The sequence below is a fragment of the Nyctibius grandis genome, chromosome 3, assembly GCF_013368605.1.
Source record: "Nyctibius grandis isolate bNycGra1 chromosome 3, bNycGra1.pri, whole genome shotgun sequence".
Taxonomy (NCBI): Eukaryota; Metazoa; Chordata; class Aves; order Nyctibiiformes; family Nyctibiidae; genus Nyctibius; species Nyctibius grandis.
Window position 1 is genome coordinate 110,718,539 of NC_090660.1, and position 19,696 is coordinate 110,738,234.

The 19,696-nt window shown below is 38.6% G+C and overlaps 1 protein-coding gene across 5 annotated transcripts in view; it reads right to left on the reverse strand.

The window, feature by feature from the left end:
* PTK2 (protein tyrosine kinase 2) overlaps positions 1-19,696 on the reverse strand; it is a 245,096-nt gene that overhangs the window by 97,676 nt on the left and 127,724 nt on the right. For all 5 annotated transcript variants that reach the window (XM_068396090.1, XM_068396091.1, XM_068396089.1 and 2 more), the window contains 2 exons: positions 5,326-5,405; positions 3,684-3,746 (listed from right to left, as the gene is read on the reverse strand). In XM_068396090.1, the coding sequence (XP_068252191.1) occupies positions 3,684-3,746; positions 5,326-5,405 (143 nt within the window). The remainder of the gene's footprint in view (positions 1-3,683; positions 3,747-5,325; positions 5,406-19,696) is intronic.

The following is a 19,696-nucleotide window of genomic DNA, read 5'->3' on the forward strand; positions in this document are numbered from 1 at the left end:
ATGTTAGTGCAGAAATAAATCATTCTACAACCAGGTATACCAAATGTTGCATGACTGTGAACTAGATGTAGAGTATTAGAAGAAAATTTGCATGAAAAAAAGGAAAAACTAAAAGAAAAATGTAAATAGGAAAAGGACTTACATCCTTGCCTCTCAAAGGCACTACTGACTTTTTTTTGCTTTACATTTAAGAGGTTACAATCTCTTTTAGACAAACACCCTTATCTGCTTCTGAAATGAGTATGAAAGAAAGCTTTCCATGACTGCATGCTTTGAACATAAACAGAAACACATCTGGAATTCTCACATTTGGCAAAGAAAATGAAAGCTGTTAGTGAGCCTGTGATATACAGTATATATTTACTGCTACCTAAGGGAGCAAGAAGAAAGCCCACATTAAAGTTAATATAAAAAGCTTACTCAAAAAAAATAAACTGTATTTTTAAAGCTCTCTAAAGACAAGTAGCATACAATTTCACAAAACACACTAAAAACATCCTCAACTCAGAGGAGCAGAATGTTCATGTGCAGCAGCGAACACTGGCATCTGTGCAGTGACAGTAAGCTGAAAGATTATAAAACTTTCATAAATGTTAATTCCTTTGATGCATTTCTTCTCAAATGCAAATTATACGCGGTTTATCATCCCACACAGTTAAATAAATCTAACACGCTATTACCATCTAAATAACATGCAAAGACATTTTGACAAGGAATATATTAGTTTAACATTAAGTATTTGAGAGAGAAATGGTGTTTTCAAAAAATGCAGCACCCTACATCACTCCGTATTACTCATCTTAACAGTACTGCAGCACATGGCTGCGACAGTTTGATTCGATCTGTTATTAAAAGCAGTTGCAGAGTAGCGTTTTGTACATATCTGTACATAAGGAATTCAGAAGAAAGTATTCTGCAGAGTACGACAAAACACAACTCTTAATAAAATTTGTTAATAAAGGATATTTTGTGTTTGACTGAGACAGCAAATTTATTTACTGGAGGAGAATTTAACCTAAGAAGCATACAGATTTAATGCCATGGTCAACAACAAACTGTGGGTACCTATAAATAAGAGAATAGGCGTTGGAAATTGGAATATACAAACAGTTTTCAACACAAAATCCTACAAATTCCCTCCCTTCCCTCCTCAGCTGCATGGCGTGGGGGTAAAATGGCCAACGTGGGATACACACCAGCTCAGTCCTCCAGATTAAGAACTCAGACATCTGTTTTCTGATTGCCAGTAAGAGATAATTAGTAGCAAGATCCTGGCTCATACAGTTCTACTACAGCTTTCTATTTAACCTCATCTACTCCATCCTACTTGTGGGCTTAAATGTAAATTTATTTTTTTTATGTATAAACTTCAATAGGATTAATAAGATACCAACTACAGATAGATGACACTGCTTATCATATAATGATAAGCAGCTTTAGGCAACATATATCTTTATTTCTATTTTTCATCTCAATTGAAGTTACCACAAAAAAGTAACGTTAGATTAACATAATAGACTTTAACATGCCTTTTACAAAATTGTGGCTGCAGCTGTTCCTTCATATACCATTTCTGTACTTGTAATTATCCCTGTTCTATGCTAACAGGCTTCACATTTATTATGAAAAAATTCTTCTTTCATTACATGAAGGCCTCACTATTAAAGGCTACTTAACAGTTTGATTCTACCATTTCCCATCCAGATTTGGTATGTATGAAAATCTGATCAAAGACGAATATACATCAAATAGACATCTGACAAAGCCAGGCAAGAAGCAATCACACCAAATGCAAAAAAGTGGCATTTAAAAATTGCACTCAGCTGGTTAAGTGCCTCACGATGTACTAAAACTAGCAAAAAAACCCCCAAAAAACAAAAAGCCTTACTTGTGTAAATAAACCTTCATAGGCTATCAAGGCGGTAAGATCAAGTGAGTACATTTTGGGGATCACTGGCACATTTTGCAGACTCTTACTAGCTTGTAATTATCTACAGCCACTTTAAGGTGCTTTTATCTTTCATCTCTCCCAGCTGAATCCCACGCAAAACGCATCTTGCTTCTCAAAAAAAAAAAAATCCTGAAGTACACATTCTACATTTCCAATTTTGCACGGCATTAAGCCGTTAGATTTTGCATATCAGGGTTTTGCTTTACTTTATGTTTCACAGCAGCAATTATTTCCTACCAAAACAGTTACTGCTTGGAAAACACATGCACTGGAAGAAACTAGTCACTGTTAAACTGGAAGTAGCCACATACTGAGTCCTCCAGGATCTCTCACCTGTTAAAATTATTAATTAATACTTCGAGTCATCTGTTATGGCCCTTGTTTCCTTTGTCTTATTGTTTCCAAAGTTGTTAACCTAATTACTAATGCTTGTAGCTTATGAGTTGCCAAATAACTGACTTAAAAATACCTTTCTCAAGTTCTTGCTGGAATGTACGTAAACCACAACCACCATAACTCACAATCTCCCTTTTCGCGAAGAGGATGACATGGGATCAGAAATTCTCCAGGTACTTTCAAATCTTTTTTATATGCCCTTTAATGCCTTGTCTATCTGCTCATCCTGTTCATCTTTATTAGTCCTTTCTCATTTTGTTATATGTTGCCTCAAGCAGGATATTTCTACTAATGGCTACTGACAGAAAACTGAAGTCCTTCAAAAAAACCCTAATTCAAACAAAACCAAAGCTTTAAAAGTTCTGCACAGATAGAGGAGCACTATATAAATAGCAGGCATTACATAAATAAGCAGGCAATTCATCAAAGTTAGCTTCACCTATTAAAATAATATAGTTTTCTCAAAAATCCTTGTGAACTTATTAATTGCGATGAAAATCTTATTTTCCACCTCCAAATTCTCAAATTTCACTCCTCTACAAGTTAGCGCATGTATATTATTAAAAATAAAATAAAAAATAGAGACTTCACTGCTACATCAACCTTTTATCCCAATTTTATGTTAAACTGTACAGCATCTTTTCACAAAGATCATCAGTAGCAAAGAGCAGATCATTGGTGTATGTACGTATGAAACGTTATTCCACTAAATTAATACAAATAAAACCAGTTTTCAATCCCTGAAGCTTCTAAAGGACTTCGGATTGTCTGGACTGAAGGCATCTACTGTACAACATAATTTAAGTGACCAAAATACTTTCAGTATAAGGATGCTTCTTGGTCTTCTTAAAATTTGTGATACACAAATAAATAATAAACTTGCTAATCGCAAGGTCACAATTCAGGAAACCCACAAACAGAGCAAACAGAATTAAAAATAATACCACAAACATTTTTCAAGTAACTTAAAATTTACCACAGATGACTCATAACTGAAGAATGCAACTATGCACAGAAAACCATTTAGAAACAAAATCACCTTAGAACTAGACTTGATGAACCCATAAACATTAGCAAAATTGCAAAATATCCTAACAAGCCTCCTGATCAAGTTTAAACAACTCCAGCCCTGTTTCCCTGGACCAGAGTTAAAGGTACTCTTCCTCTTTCTATACCTTGATAGGTTTCATCATCCTTTTCTTATATTAAATCACTCAAAGATCTCAACAAACTTCATGGAACAAAAAATTACAACAGAAACGTTCTGTTATTGAACTGAATTTAACATTCCCGATTAAGAAACAGTTCAAACCTCAAGCTAGAACACAATACTTACTCTAACACTTCATAGTTGGACTTCTTTTCTAATGCATTGCCTCTCATCTCTCCGTAGGATCTCCTGAAGTCAGGAAAAATATTTGAAAGCGACAATTATTGGATGATCCAGCCTAAAACTACAACATCAAAGTAGTCAAATCTTTCAGAGACTTACCATTAGAAAACCTTGGCAGAATTAATTCAAATATAAATATTAATACATTATTCTCCTGCCTCAACAAATCAGATTTTTATTTTACAAAATCAGTTCATGTACGGAACATGACACAGGCCTATAGCAGCACCCCATTTTCAGAACAACTTTAAACCAGCTTAACTACACTGCTACCAAGAGAAGAGATCTAACCTGCCCTTCAGCAGCTCCTCTCTACCTCCATCCAACAGCATCTCCCTCCTTTGTAACAGCGCTCTTGCCTGTGCATGTAACAGGCAGAAGGAGAGGAAGCAGGAATAATAAAAACTAACAGTTTCATCCAGACATGTTCACATAAAAACACAAATTAATAATGAGTAGCTGGGATCGTTCTCCCAACAATGAGTTGTTGGGAGAGGGCTGGGATCATTGTTCTCACTGAGAAAGTGGACTAGTAATGCTTATGGTAACAGAGTCTTAGTAGCAATCTACTAGAAATATCTCATGAAAATGCTCTGAAGAGCCACGGCATGAGAACCATGGAGAGCAGGACTTGACTGACAAAATAATCGTGGATTATTATACTCATTTCATGTTTTGAAATAAGGCACCAACAATTTTGTAAGTGTGTAAGGAGTCTGCAGCTACAAAAAGAATTTTTGTTTTCTCTGGGGCTGCCAGCAAAACTCGCAGCAAAGACATCAGGTTCTCCTATGATACCTACACAATTTCGTAAGCCTAAAGTTTGTTTTATTTTGGAAAGTACTGTTCAAAGGACACTTTTATGCTCTGCTAACAGGTTTACATTTGCCATTAATTTTTTATCAATTTTACTTCTTCCCTAACATCCCTGTGCGAGACAACAGCATAACTAAAGCAAATGTTTCAGGCTGGAAATTCTCCATAAAATAGGAAAAAAACAAACCCAAAACATTCATTTCAGAAGTTGCGCTGGGAACTCTCTCAAGGTCTCTTACTCTGATAAATTTATCTTTATTTTCCAGCTGTCTATACAGTAGACAAGAACACCAAAAACACCCAAAAGAATCCTTAAGATTTAATAATTTGAAAAGAGCTCATTAAAAACTGAGTAAACACCGAGAAAAGGTAGCAGCATTTATCTTTAATTACATTCTTTAGCTGTAGGATTTATATATGCGTAATGACAAGACTATTTGCTAAATAACACCACAGATGCATTTTTTTTAAAGTTTACTTCACTGTACTCTACAGGCCTTTGAATAATTCAGACGAAGAATTCACCCAAAAGGCAGTATTAAGACATAATTAATTAAATTTTTTAAATTAATGTTAATTTAAAAATCACTAGAAATTGGTTACAATACAGTCTATTCAGTTTTTCTTCAAACTACTCTGTAGTAAAAAAGCCTTATGACGTTTTATTCAGCTATACTAGTCAGAAATCCATGAACTATAAGCAGTTTCAAAATTAATGTATATATTCTGTCAGAAACATGTTGAATAATAAATGAAATTATCAGCTTACCGGATTTCAAGGCAACCTAGTTTCAAAGCAATTTCCTGGTCCACTTGATCTGCTATTTCTAACATATAGTCATTTTTCACCTACAGCAAAAGAAGTAGGTATGCATCACAGAAAGATCAGATACAGACTCAAACACTGCCCAAACAACTTTAGAATAAATATGTCTTAAGTTTAATTTTTTTGAATTACTATTTTCAGTACATGAAGAGAAAAAAGAAGTTATGTTCATATTCTCCACAAATGAGCTGCTCTTTTGTAGGAAACCCATTTAAATTCCAATGAACATGAGAAAAAAAAATCATTACCTACATCAGTATTACCTAAGTTTTATTAAATATAATCAAAATCTTCACAGGAGGCTGAGCAGATGGTCACATCTGCATTCAAGATACGTGAACGTATGCTGTATTCTTGAACCGTCTTGGTCAAGAGTTTTTAATTTTGTAGGTGCACCTAATCATGCATATAAAACAGACTAATGTCCGTGCATCACTATGAAAATAAAAATAGCAATAAGTAAAAGGAGTAGTATGTGAAAAACATCGTACATACTGACTTAGAATAATGTTTGAACTAGCAAGAAGAAACAGAGTGTAGCTAGATGATTACCATCGACTATCGGAAATAAAACAGGCCGAGGAGTGTGCTCTGACCCTGAAGCCAAACGCTATGGTCAAATGGTTGTCCCTCCTGAAGAGGATGGCTGGGTCCAAACAGCGTGTTTGGAACACTGCAGGCGTGCATCGTCCTCCAGTTGTGCTCGGGCACAGTCTAGGAGAGTGGTGAAGCGGCATGTGGTGCAAAAGATGTACCACAGAGCACGCCAAGCATTCAGCAAGATGGACTGTGATAGGTCAAAGCTTCATCATGTGTCCTGGACTTGTCTGAGTTACTAACATCAATGTAGGCAGAAATCCTCCTTTTTAGGTGATACTTTCACCACACTGGAGAAAGTCATTTATACAGTTATTCACAAAAAAATAGAAGAGACAATAAAAGAGAACAAAGCTAGTGCTGAAGAACTTAACTCTGCAAACCCTGTCCTTCCTGCAACAGGCTTTTTTCAGTAGTAACATATCTCTACAGTAGTACAACGGCTTGGTTCTTTAACGGTTCACATGATGCTCTATCTTACGAAATCATAAACCTCCTATTGAGGTCCTAAAGCCTCTTGATGCAGAAAGTCCAGAGATATCACAAAAATCCACGACTTACTTGCAGACCAAAGAGGAGATTCTATATCATGAGAGAAATACACTTCACAAAATGTTTTGTGAGTGATGACAAGTTGTAAGAAAAACTATTTCAAACTGCTACTGCTATGAAATTCATAATTTAAAAGATATGGACGTACAGCAGCAGACTCAACAGCTGGAGGCCCTCTCCAGTCAGTATCCTCCCAGTAAAATATGAGCAAGCACCACTGCATTCCCCTCCCACCAGCATGACAGCTGGATCCAGCCCTAGACTACAAAGCAACAAATACATGAGAACTTCCTAGTTATGAAGTGCATGAAAAATTTTAATTTGTTATTGAAAGATGTGGAAGAAGACATATGATAAACTGTGCAAGGGTGAGAAAATGAATTATTACAATAGTTGCAATGTCAGGAGAAAGATTCTTGCGTTTGGACACATCCGGGTACTCAACATGTTGAGAAAACAATAAGCTCTTAACTCATCTCAAATCAACTCCCACAAATACTAGTAAGAGAGACAAAAGAAGAAATAATTGTCCTTCAGCATCATGTAGATCATAATTTGTATCCACATATGCAGTCATTCTGTATTCCCATGGTAGTAATACACAAATTAAAAATATGTAGAATTAATTATTTTTCTTCATTATGCTTACAATTAAAAAACAGCTTCTCAAGAGAAACAGCATTCTATTTGAGTTTTTCTGATAACATTTACAAAAATTTATCTGATTAAAGGTTAAAAAAAAAGCCCCCCAAAATCACAGACTCTATGTATCTGCAGTCTACAACTACCTGAAGGGAGGTTGTAGTGGAGTGGGAGTCGGCCTCTTCTCTCAGGCAACTAGCGATAGGACAAGAGGACACAGCCTCAAGCTTCGCCAGGGGAGGTTCAGGTTGGACATTAGGAAGAATTTCTTCTCAGAAAGGGTCATTAGACATTGGAATGGGCTGCCCAGGGAGGTGGTGGAGTCACCATCTCTGGACGTGTTTAAGAAAAGACTGGACATGGCACTTAGTGCCATGGTCTAGTTGACATGGTGGTGTCAGGGCAATGGTTGGACTCGATGATCCCAGAGGGCTCTTCCAACCTGATTGATTCTGTGATTCTGTGATCTGGTAAATACAATGGCTGTAAGTGATATAAACAGAGAGAGAGATGAATCTTCCAGGAAGTCAAGATGTTCTGATTCTGTATTTTCATTTAAAACCACAAAGGCCCCTAAGTGCAGAGTCCTACATGTTAGCCAAGTAAAAAGTCACTGCTCTAATGCAAAAAACATCTAATTTATGAAATAATTTACAAACAACCATGTATAAATTAGAGAGAACTGTCAGCTATATGACCACAGATATTATGTATACCTACAGTACACATCATACTATCACCTCTCTATTTATTTATAAGATATGGCAGATACATTCCATTCATCTGAAAGACTGAGCAAAGAAATATTTTCTACAGGGGTAATTTAAGGTCCTATTCTTCAGTATCAGATGTAAAACACCACCTAATGTTATGAAGTGACTGAAGAATTCTCCCATCTGAATCACTCAGAATCACAGAATGGTTGAGGTGGGAAAAGACTGCTGGAAGTCATCTGGTCCAACCCCCTGCCCAAGCAGGGCCACCTAGAGCCACTTGCCCAGCACCCCGTCCAGATGTTTTCTGAATATCTCCAAGGATGGAGACTCCACAACCTCCCCGGGTAATCTGTGCCAGTGCTCGGTAGCCCTCAAGGTAAAAAGTGTTTCCTGATGTTCAGAAGGAACCTGTTATGTTTCAGTTTGTGCTCATTGCCTCTGGTCCTGTCACTGGGCACCACTGGAAAGAGTCTAACTCAGTCTTCTTCACACCTCCCCATTGCTAAGATCGCCCTGAGCCTTCTCTTCTCTGGACTGAACAGTCCCAGCTCTCTCATCCTTTCTTCATAGGTAAGATGCTCCAGTCCCTTCATCATCTTTGCGACCCTTTGCTGGACTCTCTCCTAAAGCTCAATAGCTCTCTTGTACTCAAAGTCACTATAAAGCCTTTTGGCATTTCCAAGAAATTTGGAAAACGAGAAGTTTGGGCATTTCTGACCAGCCTGTGCTGCTCAGTATCATCAAGTGCCAAAATGAGAAGTTGTTTCCCTGGAAAGGGCACTTCTGGAAACAAGACAAAATATGCAGAGATTTTGAGTAGCATCTTATCTCAACTAGTGTCCATTTACAATTACTCTTCATTCTACTGCAGAACTGCACCCCCTAGTAATGGTATAGTATTTCTCTAAGAGAAAATCTTCTATAACCAAGGTTTTGTTTAAATCAGAACTTGCACCCACATACCTTCATAAATGGCACAACGTAGTAACTTAAGCAGAAAATTAAATTAGAACTTCTGTTCATCAGTAAGGACATGAAACCTGTCCTGCATTAAAACTGTCAGACCCAAGCTGAGAGCATTTAAATCAGGAATATAGTTTTCAGGCTGCCATGTTATTACCATAATTGACTTCTGCAGTACCCATAGGTGGCAAACAGAACACTACTCCTTGTCCCCAAGTCTACGTGGAGATATTTCAAAAGTAAGAAACAAATTGAAAATACAAATTCTACATTAGTTCAGTTCTCACATGGATGCTCGTATTCCAGAAACGTATCTAGTTAAAAGAAACTATAATCAATTTACTTCTTGTTTCTATCATCCATACCGAGGTTTAATGAACTTTAATTGCACTTTAAATACAAACTTTCATTTCATTCTCCTCCCCTTTTTCTGAGAATCCACCTTCATGTATAGGTCAAGATATTTCACCTAAAAAGCTCACATGCCTGTTCAGGAAATCCTTTAGCTACCCTGCCTTACATCCACCCACATCAAATATCCATTGGCTAACTCACTTATATGTAATTTCATTTTCTTTTTTTTTAACTACTCATTCCATTTTTTGAACCATTTCAACAATTTTGCATCAGCAGGAAATTTCAGAGCTGTTACCCACCTATTCCTTGAGGCATTCAGACACCAAAAAGAACTGACTGTAGTGCAGCCTTTTCCATTCTGACATATAAAACTTCCCCTTGTAGAAACTACGCGAATTTGAGGCTACCACTATATCATGATCAAATTTGTATTCATTTATCTTCTCAGCTCATTGCCTTGTAGATCCCAGTACTGAGGCACTTCATTTGTTAAACTAAACAGCTTAAGAACATCTTCAGTTTCATGCAAACATATTTTAAAATGCAGTTTGCCTCAAGTAACTACTATTCCATAAACAAATAAGCAACATTACCCAAAACATTTAAAGTTTGGGGTTTCCTTCCTCTTGCCCTCTGGCTTCTGAGCTTTCATCAATTCCACTCACGTTTTCCCAATTTGATTCTGCAACTACAGGCACCAGAAGTTGACTACGAAAATTTTTAAAATCCTCTTGATCTCAACAATTTGGAAGAAAAAATAAGTATTGTGAAAAATTCTCAGCTTATTTGCAAGACAAAAGAGGCATTTTCACCATAATGCTGCAAGCAGACAGTTGCCTATTTGAGTGCATAATTTTGTTACTGTGACAAGCAGAAAAAAGGGGGTTTTTTTGCACATTCCAGTCCACTAGAGATGGACAAACACAGATATTTCATAAAGGTGGAGTAAATTACATATATTCCTTCCACCTCCTATTTCAGCCAACACAGACTCTCCCCTGCTGATTTATTGCGTGGGGTGTGTGTGTGGGGGTGTTTTTTCTGAAGTTCCTTGGTACAGTAACGTGGAGTTTCAAGTCTTTCAAATTCAGTACATTATTCAACCTGAAGAGTGGGATAAAAATGCCTTCATCCACCTAAGAAATAAGATAAAAACAGAAAAAATACCCCCATCCAGTGCCCACAAGTGACTAACAGCAGTGTTCACAAAATCAGTCATGACATCCTCTCATCAAAATTAAAAGCTGCACTTGATTATCATAAAGCATTGCATACACACTATATACAGCAGTTGATTTTTGTGTTTAAACTTTGGATGGTACACAAAGAGATTATAAGATTCAGGAAGCCTATGGCCATAATCTTGTGGTCTGATTAGATTGAGCAGTGTCCTATTATGGATAGTAAAGGTAATAAATTGATAGAAGGAATTCATTTTATCTTGCTTTTTTTTCAGAAACTTGTCTGCACACATTCTTCTTTAAATTTTAGTAAGTTTAAGGAAAAAAAAAGCAGATTCAATTTCTACTCCCAGAACACTAATGAGAACTTCTCTTATCACCTTTAATTTTTCTTGACTATTCTGAGATGGCATTAGATCAAGGCATGAACTAATGCTCGTGCGAAGATTAGATAAGAATTTTGCAAGAGGTTCAGCATGAGTTGCATAACCTCCAAAGGAAAAAGCCTGAACAAATGTTAAATGGAAGAGGCACAAGAGATAATTTAATGGTAATTAAGTGCACCGCCACAAGACAACTGAATAGTTTTCCTGGAAGTCTTTTCTGTTTGCTCAATTATTACTTTTATTATTACTGTTGTTAATATAGTTAAATGAGAGAAATGAGAATAATTTTTGTCTGTTTAAGAGAAAAAAGGGCCTGTCTTTAAGAGCATAAAGCCTATATACATACAAAGACACAAAAATGGAACTGACAAATCTAATGAATTCTATCAGTTTTCTCTGTTTACTGCGAATTCAGAAGACGTTGAGAGGGAGGATGAAGCCTGAGCTGTGGGTTTTGGAGATACTGTTATCTGTGAGCTCATGGTACACCCACAGAACTGCCCTCCTGGGTACGTGCAGACCTTTACTTAGGGCCTGGAAGTTCAGTTAACAGCATGCAATGCCTGGAGGAAGGCTGAAGAGTATGTCATCAAGATATATACACTCTTCAAGCAAATCAAGTACCACTGCTGCTGCTCTGCTCCCCATTTTAATTGTTCAGAACTGGATCTCTCCAAAGGCTAAATCAGAAAAAAACTGTAGGATGCTATTTAATACACCTTAATTTTACCTAGTTTGTAAGAGAACACTGATATATATAAACTTGTCACACAAACCTGGTTTTGAAAAAGCCACTCCCATAAAAACAACCAGCCAAGAAGAAACAGCAAAGCAACAACCCTTACCAATTTCCACCAACCCAATGAAGCCTTTGAAGTACTCCCACTAAACCTGTGTGGCATCACTTCAGTTACACCACATACTAGAGACCAGATGCTCTGGCACTGATAAGACCCCATGAAGCTGCAGTCATCTCAAGTACTTCATGGTCACAGTGTTTTAGCAATAAAAATGTATAAAGATTAACAAGGCAAACAGATTTACACCAGGATTATGAATTCAAGTGTTACACTGCTATAGGCCTATATACTTCTTATTTGGTAACAATCAAAACCCCCAAATACTATGTCTTAAGTGAATCACTGTGGTTTATGTTGCTTGCAACACCCTTGCTTCCACTTACCCATTTTGTATTCTAGCAGAATGGGCTTATCTGAACTTGCACAGAAAAATATACTGCAAAAGTTTAAAGCAGGATAAAAATAATTTCTTGCTGCAAATTGTGGTGTTGATTTCAAGCACCTTTTCCCTCAGATTTTTTTTTGCAGATGTTCTAACGAGTTTAAATCACATTTACAGTCAAGCAGGTGTACGTTATGCAGGGAAAGGATTAATCTATTTAAGTTCCATTAAACATGGTATAATGGAAAAGCAAACTACTTCAGGCTTCTAGATGAGTACCGCTACGATGTCAGTGTTAAAAGTAACAATCGTACGTGCATTTGCTCATTCACAGGCTGGTGAATAGGAATTCATATAAAGAACAGGTACAGCACATAGGAATAGGAAGAGCATTCTCCTGGAGAAACTGGCTGCTCATGGCTTGGATGGGCGTACGCTCCCCTGGGTAAAAAACTGGCTGGATGGACAGGGCCAAAGAGTTGTGGTGAATGGAGTTAAATTCAGTTGGTGGCCGGTCACAAGTGGTGCTCCCCAGGGCTCAGTGCTGGGGCCAGTTCTGTTCAATATCTTTATCAATGATCTGGACCACGGGATCGAGTGCACCCTCAGTAAGTTTGCAGATGAAACCAAGTTGGGTGGGAGTGCTGATCTCCTGGAGGGTAGGAAGAATTTGCAGAGGGATATGGACAGGCTGGATTGATGTCCTGAGGCCAACTGTATGAGGTTCAACAAGGCCAAGTGTTGGGTCCTGCACTTGGGGCACAACAACCCCATGCACTGCTACAGGCTGGGGGAAGAGTGGCTGGAAAGCCGCTTGGTGGAAAACAGCATTGGGGTGTTGGTCAATGGCCAGCTGGATACCAGCCAGCAGTGTGCCCAGGTGGCCAAGAAGGTCAACAGCATCCTAGCTTGTATCATCAATAGTGTGGCCAGCAGGGTAGGAGAAGTGATTGTCCCCCTGTACTCAGCACTGGTGAGGCTGCACCTCGAATCCTGTGTTCAGTTTTGGGCCCCTCAGTACAAGAAAGACATCAAGAAGCTGGAGCGATTCCAGAGAAGGGCAACGAACCTGGTGAAGGGTCTGGAGCACAAGTCTGATGAGAAGCAGCTGAGGGAACAGAGGCTGTTTAGTGTGGAGAAAAGGAGGCTCAGGGGAGACCTTATTGCTGTATACAACTACCTGAAAGGAGGTTGTAGTGAGGAGGGTGTTGGTCTCTTCTCCCAGGTAACAAGTGATAGGACGAGAGGAAATGGCCTCAAGTTGCATCAGGGGAGGTTTAGATTGGAGATCAGGAAAAATTTCTTCACCGAAAAGGTTGTCAAGCACTGGAACAGGTTGCCCAGGGAAGTGGTGGAGTCACCATTCCTGGAGGTATTTAAAAGACGAGGCGGTGTGGTGCTTAGGGACATGGTTTAGTGGTGGCCTTGGCAGTGCTGGGTTAACGTTGGACTTGATGATCTTAAAAGTCCTTTCCAACCAAAATGGTTCTATGATTCTGTGAATTAAAGTGTTACCTACGCTTCACATTTGTAGTTAACTTCTTGGTCAAGACAGCTACAAACAGTCTACTACAAGGAAGGGATGCAGTACGTGGAAAACATGAATGCCAAGCATAAAATCACCTCTCAGAGGTAGGAAAAATAAGTATTTTACATGTCCTGATAAAATAAAAAGTGAAACAAACCTGTCACTCCCCCCTCAACACACACTGTGTTCAATGAATACACACTTAGAAAGGGTAGCACTATTTAAAACAAACAAGAATTTAGATGTCCAACATAATCCTATGCCATAACGTATTTCTTGACATATTAATGTCCTGATATTCAGTGAGAATTCGCTTTATTCACCTTCTATTCTCACCAATATTTTTAAATATTTTATTGTCACTATTCTTCATTGGTTAGCTAAATCAAAAATCTCTCTTATGTCTCTAGTCTTCAGAGCATTAAAAGTTCAAAGATACTCTCAGATTATAAGAAAAGAAAGGAGGTGAACACCGAACAATGTACAAATAAGCTTTTTCCACAAGGAAGACGGGCACAAGGAAGCCCAGTTTCGTTTCTGATGTCAGGCTTTTAACATATTTGGGTGTTTTTTACTTCAATGGGCAAATTACTGATGGTGTGACTTCTAACTTCTCAAAATTTACCAGGAAATAACAGGCACTTTCCTAGCTGTATAAATGGCTAGCAAATTCCAGCTGGTGTAATTTAAAATAAAAATTGGAGGCAGAGGAAAGCCCACGTTTGTGAAGACGGAGAAATGAGAGAATAGCCCTACGCTAGCACACGTGATTTAAGAAGAAATCTATCACAGGCCTCGTATTTTATGTACCAGCTGCTACTTTCAAAAGCCATCTGCTTCATTTTTCTGCACACGATTTTTTTTATACAGCTGCAGTATTTCAGAAAAAGGTTGCACTCCGGCTGACAAGCCATCTTGCCTGTGCAGCTCATAAAAACACCACGCTGGATTTAAAGTTCTTTATTAAGAACAAGAGTAAAATCATTCTGAACTTAGTACTGAACGCTTTCCAGGAGTTTAGGGATATAAAAAAACCTACTTGCTGTGTCTTAAAAATATATTTTAAGTTGAAATTTGTTTAGATCCTTAGAAATTATTAAATAAAATCATCAAACTTTCTATTGAGTTTTCTTTTCAAGCGTAACTACTGCGGAAATCCTTTAGCAACAGCACTACCAAATGGTGTCTCAAAGAGGGCGAATACCAGTAATTAGCCACTACACTGCCTTTCCCAGCTCATTTAATGTTACCAAGAAATTTCCCACAGGATAATCTCCACTTTTTCAGGAGGACAGTTTAAAAATAAGCAATCTATTTCACGTGCTTTACTTTCAGTGTCTATGACCTACTTACACAACTTAGTCCTTTTTTATTTATTTTTTTCAAATTGGCATTGCTTTAAAAACTGCATTTAAACAGCGCTTCAGTGATTGAGTCCCCCTAAAGAGTTAAGTGCATAACCAAAAAAAGTCACTGACACAACATATAAGATATTTAGATAAACAAAGAAAAAAAAGTCTTCTGCACTCCATTTAGTGATTAGCACAAGAATCATAATTACAATAGTTTAACGAAGCACATAAAACAGAGATTCACAATACATCATTTTCTCCTTCTCCATTTCTTCTGTACAGATATTTTTAGCTGGCATTTTTTATAGTCAGAAATTATGTACTTGTGCTTAGTTAGGGGCATTTATATTAACAAATACACCTTCCTCTTAACCTTCCTCTATCTGCAATAATTATTCATTCTCCTTTTTAACACCTCAGGTGTGTTCTAGCACCTCCTTTTAAACATTCACGTTTCTAATACCTGAAGGTATTTTGGTGTTTGTTTTTTGGATGTAATAGCTCACTCTCAGCCACAGAAACTGCTCATCAGGATCTTTGTTTTACACTAACACACAACACTTCTGCTGACACTGGTCCTACAAAAGTCCAGTGAAACTAACTGTTCCTGTAATTTAGCAAATTCTGTAACATGAAAATCCAGAATACCTCGATATATCCATTGGAAAAGCTGATCTTCACCAACTACTTATGTGACCCAGACAACGACTGAAGCATACACCACATTTGTTTTCCCCGCAATTGCACATTCAAAATGAACAATGTTGCTCTGTGTTCGAAATAGTCCTCTTCAGACTGCATTTTGTTCCGCGTTTCAGCAGGTACCACATGCAAGTACACCATGATCCACGACACAGCTCTTCTGTGGTACTCTATCAGATAATTACCTCAAATATTCTGTGGTTTCTGCTGCAATCTTTCTTGTAGCATTAAATGCAGCAAAAGGCAGGTCCTGCTTGACTAACCTGATCTCCTCCTATGACAAGATGACCCACTTACTGGATGAGGGAAAGGCTGGGGATATTGTGTACCTGGACTTTAGTAAAGCCTTTAACACCGTCTCCCACAGCATTCTCCTGGAGAAACTGTCTGCTTATGCCTTGGATGAGTGTACGCTCCCCTGGGTAAAAAACTGGCTGGATGACCGGGCCCAAAGAGTTGTGGTAAATGGAGTTAAATCCAGTTGGTTGCCGGTCACAAGTGGTGCTCCCCAGGGCTCAGTGTTGGGGCCCATTCTGTTCAATATCTTTATCAATGATCTGGACAACGGTATTGAGTGCACCCAGTAAGTTTGCAGACGACACCAAGTTGGGTGGGAGTGTTGATCTGCTGGAGGGTAGGAAGGGTCTGCAGAGAGATCTGGACAGGCTGGATCGATGGGCTGAGGCCAACTTATGAGGTTCAACAAGGCCAAGTGTTGGGTCCTGCACTTGGGGCACAACAACCCCACACACCGCTACAGCCTGGGGGAAGAGTGGCTGGAAAGCCGCTTGGCGGAAAACAACATTGGGGTGTTGGTCAATGGCCAGCTGAATATGAGGCAGCAGTGTGCCCAGGTGGCCAAGAAGGCCAACAGCATCCTGGCTTGTATCATCAATAGTGTGGCCAGCAGGACTAGGGAAGTGATCGCCCCCCGTACTCAGCACTGGTGAGGCCACACCTTGAATCCTGTGTTCAGTTTTGGGCCCCTCACTACAAGAAAGACCTTGAGGTGCTGGAGAGAGTCCAGAGAAGGGCAACGAAGCTGGTGAAGGGTCTGGAGAACAAGTCCCAAGAGGAGCGGCTGAGGTGTGTTTAGTGTGGAGAAAAGGAGGCTCAGGGAAGACCTTAACACTCTCTACAACTACCTGAAAGGAGGTTGTAGCAAGGAGGGTGTTGGTCTCTTCTCCCAGGTAACAAGTGATAGGATGAGAGGAAATGGCCTCAAGTTGCACCAGGGGAGGTTTACATTGGATATCAGGAAAAACTTCTTCACGGAAAGGGTTGTCAAGCATTGGAACAGGCTGCCCAGGGAAGTGGTGAAGTCACCATCCCTGGAGGTATTTAAAAGACGAGTAGATGTGTTGTTTAGGGACATGGTTTAGAGGTGGCCTTGGCACTGTTAGGTTAACAGTTGGACTTGATGATCTTAAAGGTCCCTTCCAACCAAAACAATTCTATCGTTCTACAAATGCACCACAGAAATGCTTTAGCATACCCTGGGACATGTATGTCACCAGATGAATGCAGAACAGTCACCCAATGCAATTGCTTATAACTGTAATCACCAAACTGAAAAAGGAAATGGCTCCTCCAACTTTCCACAGCAGAGCCCACCCTCGTTTATCAACAGCAGGTTCCCGCAGGACATTGAATTTTCTCCACTACAGAATCCGAATAATCAGCCTGAAAGAGCAGGGTCCTAACCCACATCACCACAGCTTCAGTAATCTTATGCAAAATTAACCCTCAAAGATTTGTGCCTCATCTGCTTTGAATGAAGTACCATATGCACAGAAGCCCAAAGCATGCTTCTAAGGTCATCAGTATTTTTAGGAGCCATCTTAATGATCGTAATGGTAGTTTTTAGAATAGGCACAGGAGGGAAACACATGTGTGGTTGCTCTCCACCCCTATTTACCCATCTGATAATATTAGACTTATTACAGAAGATAAGTCTACATTAGGGAAAATTAAGGCTTTGGCCTTTTCTAGGGGAGTTAAAAGCACAGATTCAGTATCAGGATAACATTCACTTGCCATCTGCCCTCAGCTGCTCCTCCTCTTCATCTTCCAACGTCACCGTCTCTATATTATCTAGAGGTGAACTTTGACATCTCTAACTAATTTTGGAAGCTCCTCTGTTAATAATAAGGCCATTAGAGATGGGGTGGGGGGGAAATCAACTTCTGACGAGGCATTGTTAGGGACAGAATGGCTAAAAACGATCCCTTCTGTCCAAGTGGGCTGATCTCCAGATGTCACTGCAATATACACTGCTGCCTCTCAGACCTTCGCTAAAGTAGGACTATACTCTTGGGAGCCATACAGTACCCAACCTACTAAGCACGCCTTGCTAACAGCTAATTTTATACTTCTCCGACACAGAATTTTGCTTTTCCAGAACAAATGACTCCAAGTACCAACGTGAGTCAACTTTTTTTTTTTATCTGATGCATGTTATACCCAACCTAATGCACTAATCAGAACAACATTTTCTTCAAGATCACTAACAAAGGCATATCCATGCATCAGTACATGGAAACCTGTCTGGAGCATTTAAATTTATCATCATGAATTAAGAGTAATTCACATATGACTGCAACAAAGCCCACAATTTTCACCACTCTGGTTGACAGGTGGAAATTTTAAGTCAAAGCAGCCGTTTTCCTTTGGACTGAGCTTGGCTGACTATTTAAGAAGTACAGGAATACAAGTATGTTTTACGTTCCTACCACACAGCACTGCTAACAGAAAGCAGACATTTGACACAGAACATTTGGAATATACCAAAGCAGCTACACAACGATACAAACAGCAAGGTCTACAAGAAAATGTCAGCGTAGTTTTGAGAGCGTAAAACAAGTTTTATAGTTAAAAAATGAGGACTTTATGAGGAACTGTGAATTTCAGCAGTTTCAAGAAACCGACCCCTGTAAAGGATATCTCACTTATAATCACTTTTACAAGCTGTAAGGAGCAGATAGGTGATGTTAAGTTTGATTTATATTTGTATCATTTTTTAAAATTTTTCTTTAATATCTTTTTAAGCAGCTACAATTCTTATACTTATTACCACGTCCCTGTAGGGCACAGTTTATGTGTCAACCATTAACTCTTCCTGAAAGATCTTTTTTTTTGTTTTAAACAGGCTGCCAATATCAGGAACAATGCCAGCTTTTCTCCCTACGTCCTTGGTTTTCTTCAAAGCTTTTCCTGTCAAAGTCATTTGCTTTAGGTCTCCTATTTTTATTAGGGTATAAGAGATGTTGTTATTTAATTAGGTTAAAGAGTCTAATTCCCAGTCTGCACTTCAAATTATATCTCATGCATCTAAGCCTTATAAAACTTCAATCATTAAGTTATTACAGTAATTGCCTGGACTTGAAATTTCCTACATGTTGGGGGACAGTGTTATAAAAATAATTTAATTTGCATTATGCATTTATCTGCCGCAATATAAAAGAGAATTTTCATTTAAGGAAATAGATTTTAAGTGTTAACATTGTCTTCACAGACACAAGAGAGAGTAAAAAAGTGCCATTTGTCCATAAGAAACTTTTCCTCTTTTTCCTTTAAGGAATTTTCTTTTTCTTTTTTTTTAGAAGAAAACAAGTATTACTTTTGTCCTCTTTTCTTTTAAAAACAGTTTTCTTATGAAAATGAACCTGCGTTGTACTTGTCTGGTGAAACGCAGAATCCCCGTGGCACAGAATTCAGCTCGATTTTTGTGGAACACAATTTACCTGCCTTAACTTGGAGATCATCCTCTCTCTGCTTGCAATTCCTTCTCAGGTGCATTACACAAACTTTGGCTCATTTTAAAAAGCACAACCAAAACACGGTCCAGTCCTATGGTTTCCTTTCTTATATATATGTACACCTCCAGGGCAGCTCCACGCTGCAGGCTAAACGAGGCAGCACAGAGAAAAACTGTACGCTGATAAAAATGACTTTTTGTTGTATTTAGGGACCTAAAAAACCCCAAAAAGTTTCTTTAAAAGTCTTCTGCTTGATGCACAGGGACAGCAACAATGGGACAGCTGATGCCTAAGAGCTGGTTTCCCCCCCACTCTCATACAGATGCTTTACTCCCTTTTCATCAAGGGATAAACCATCTCCAATTACTGGAGGCTAACATGTTATTCAAGGATAAATG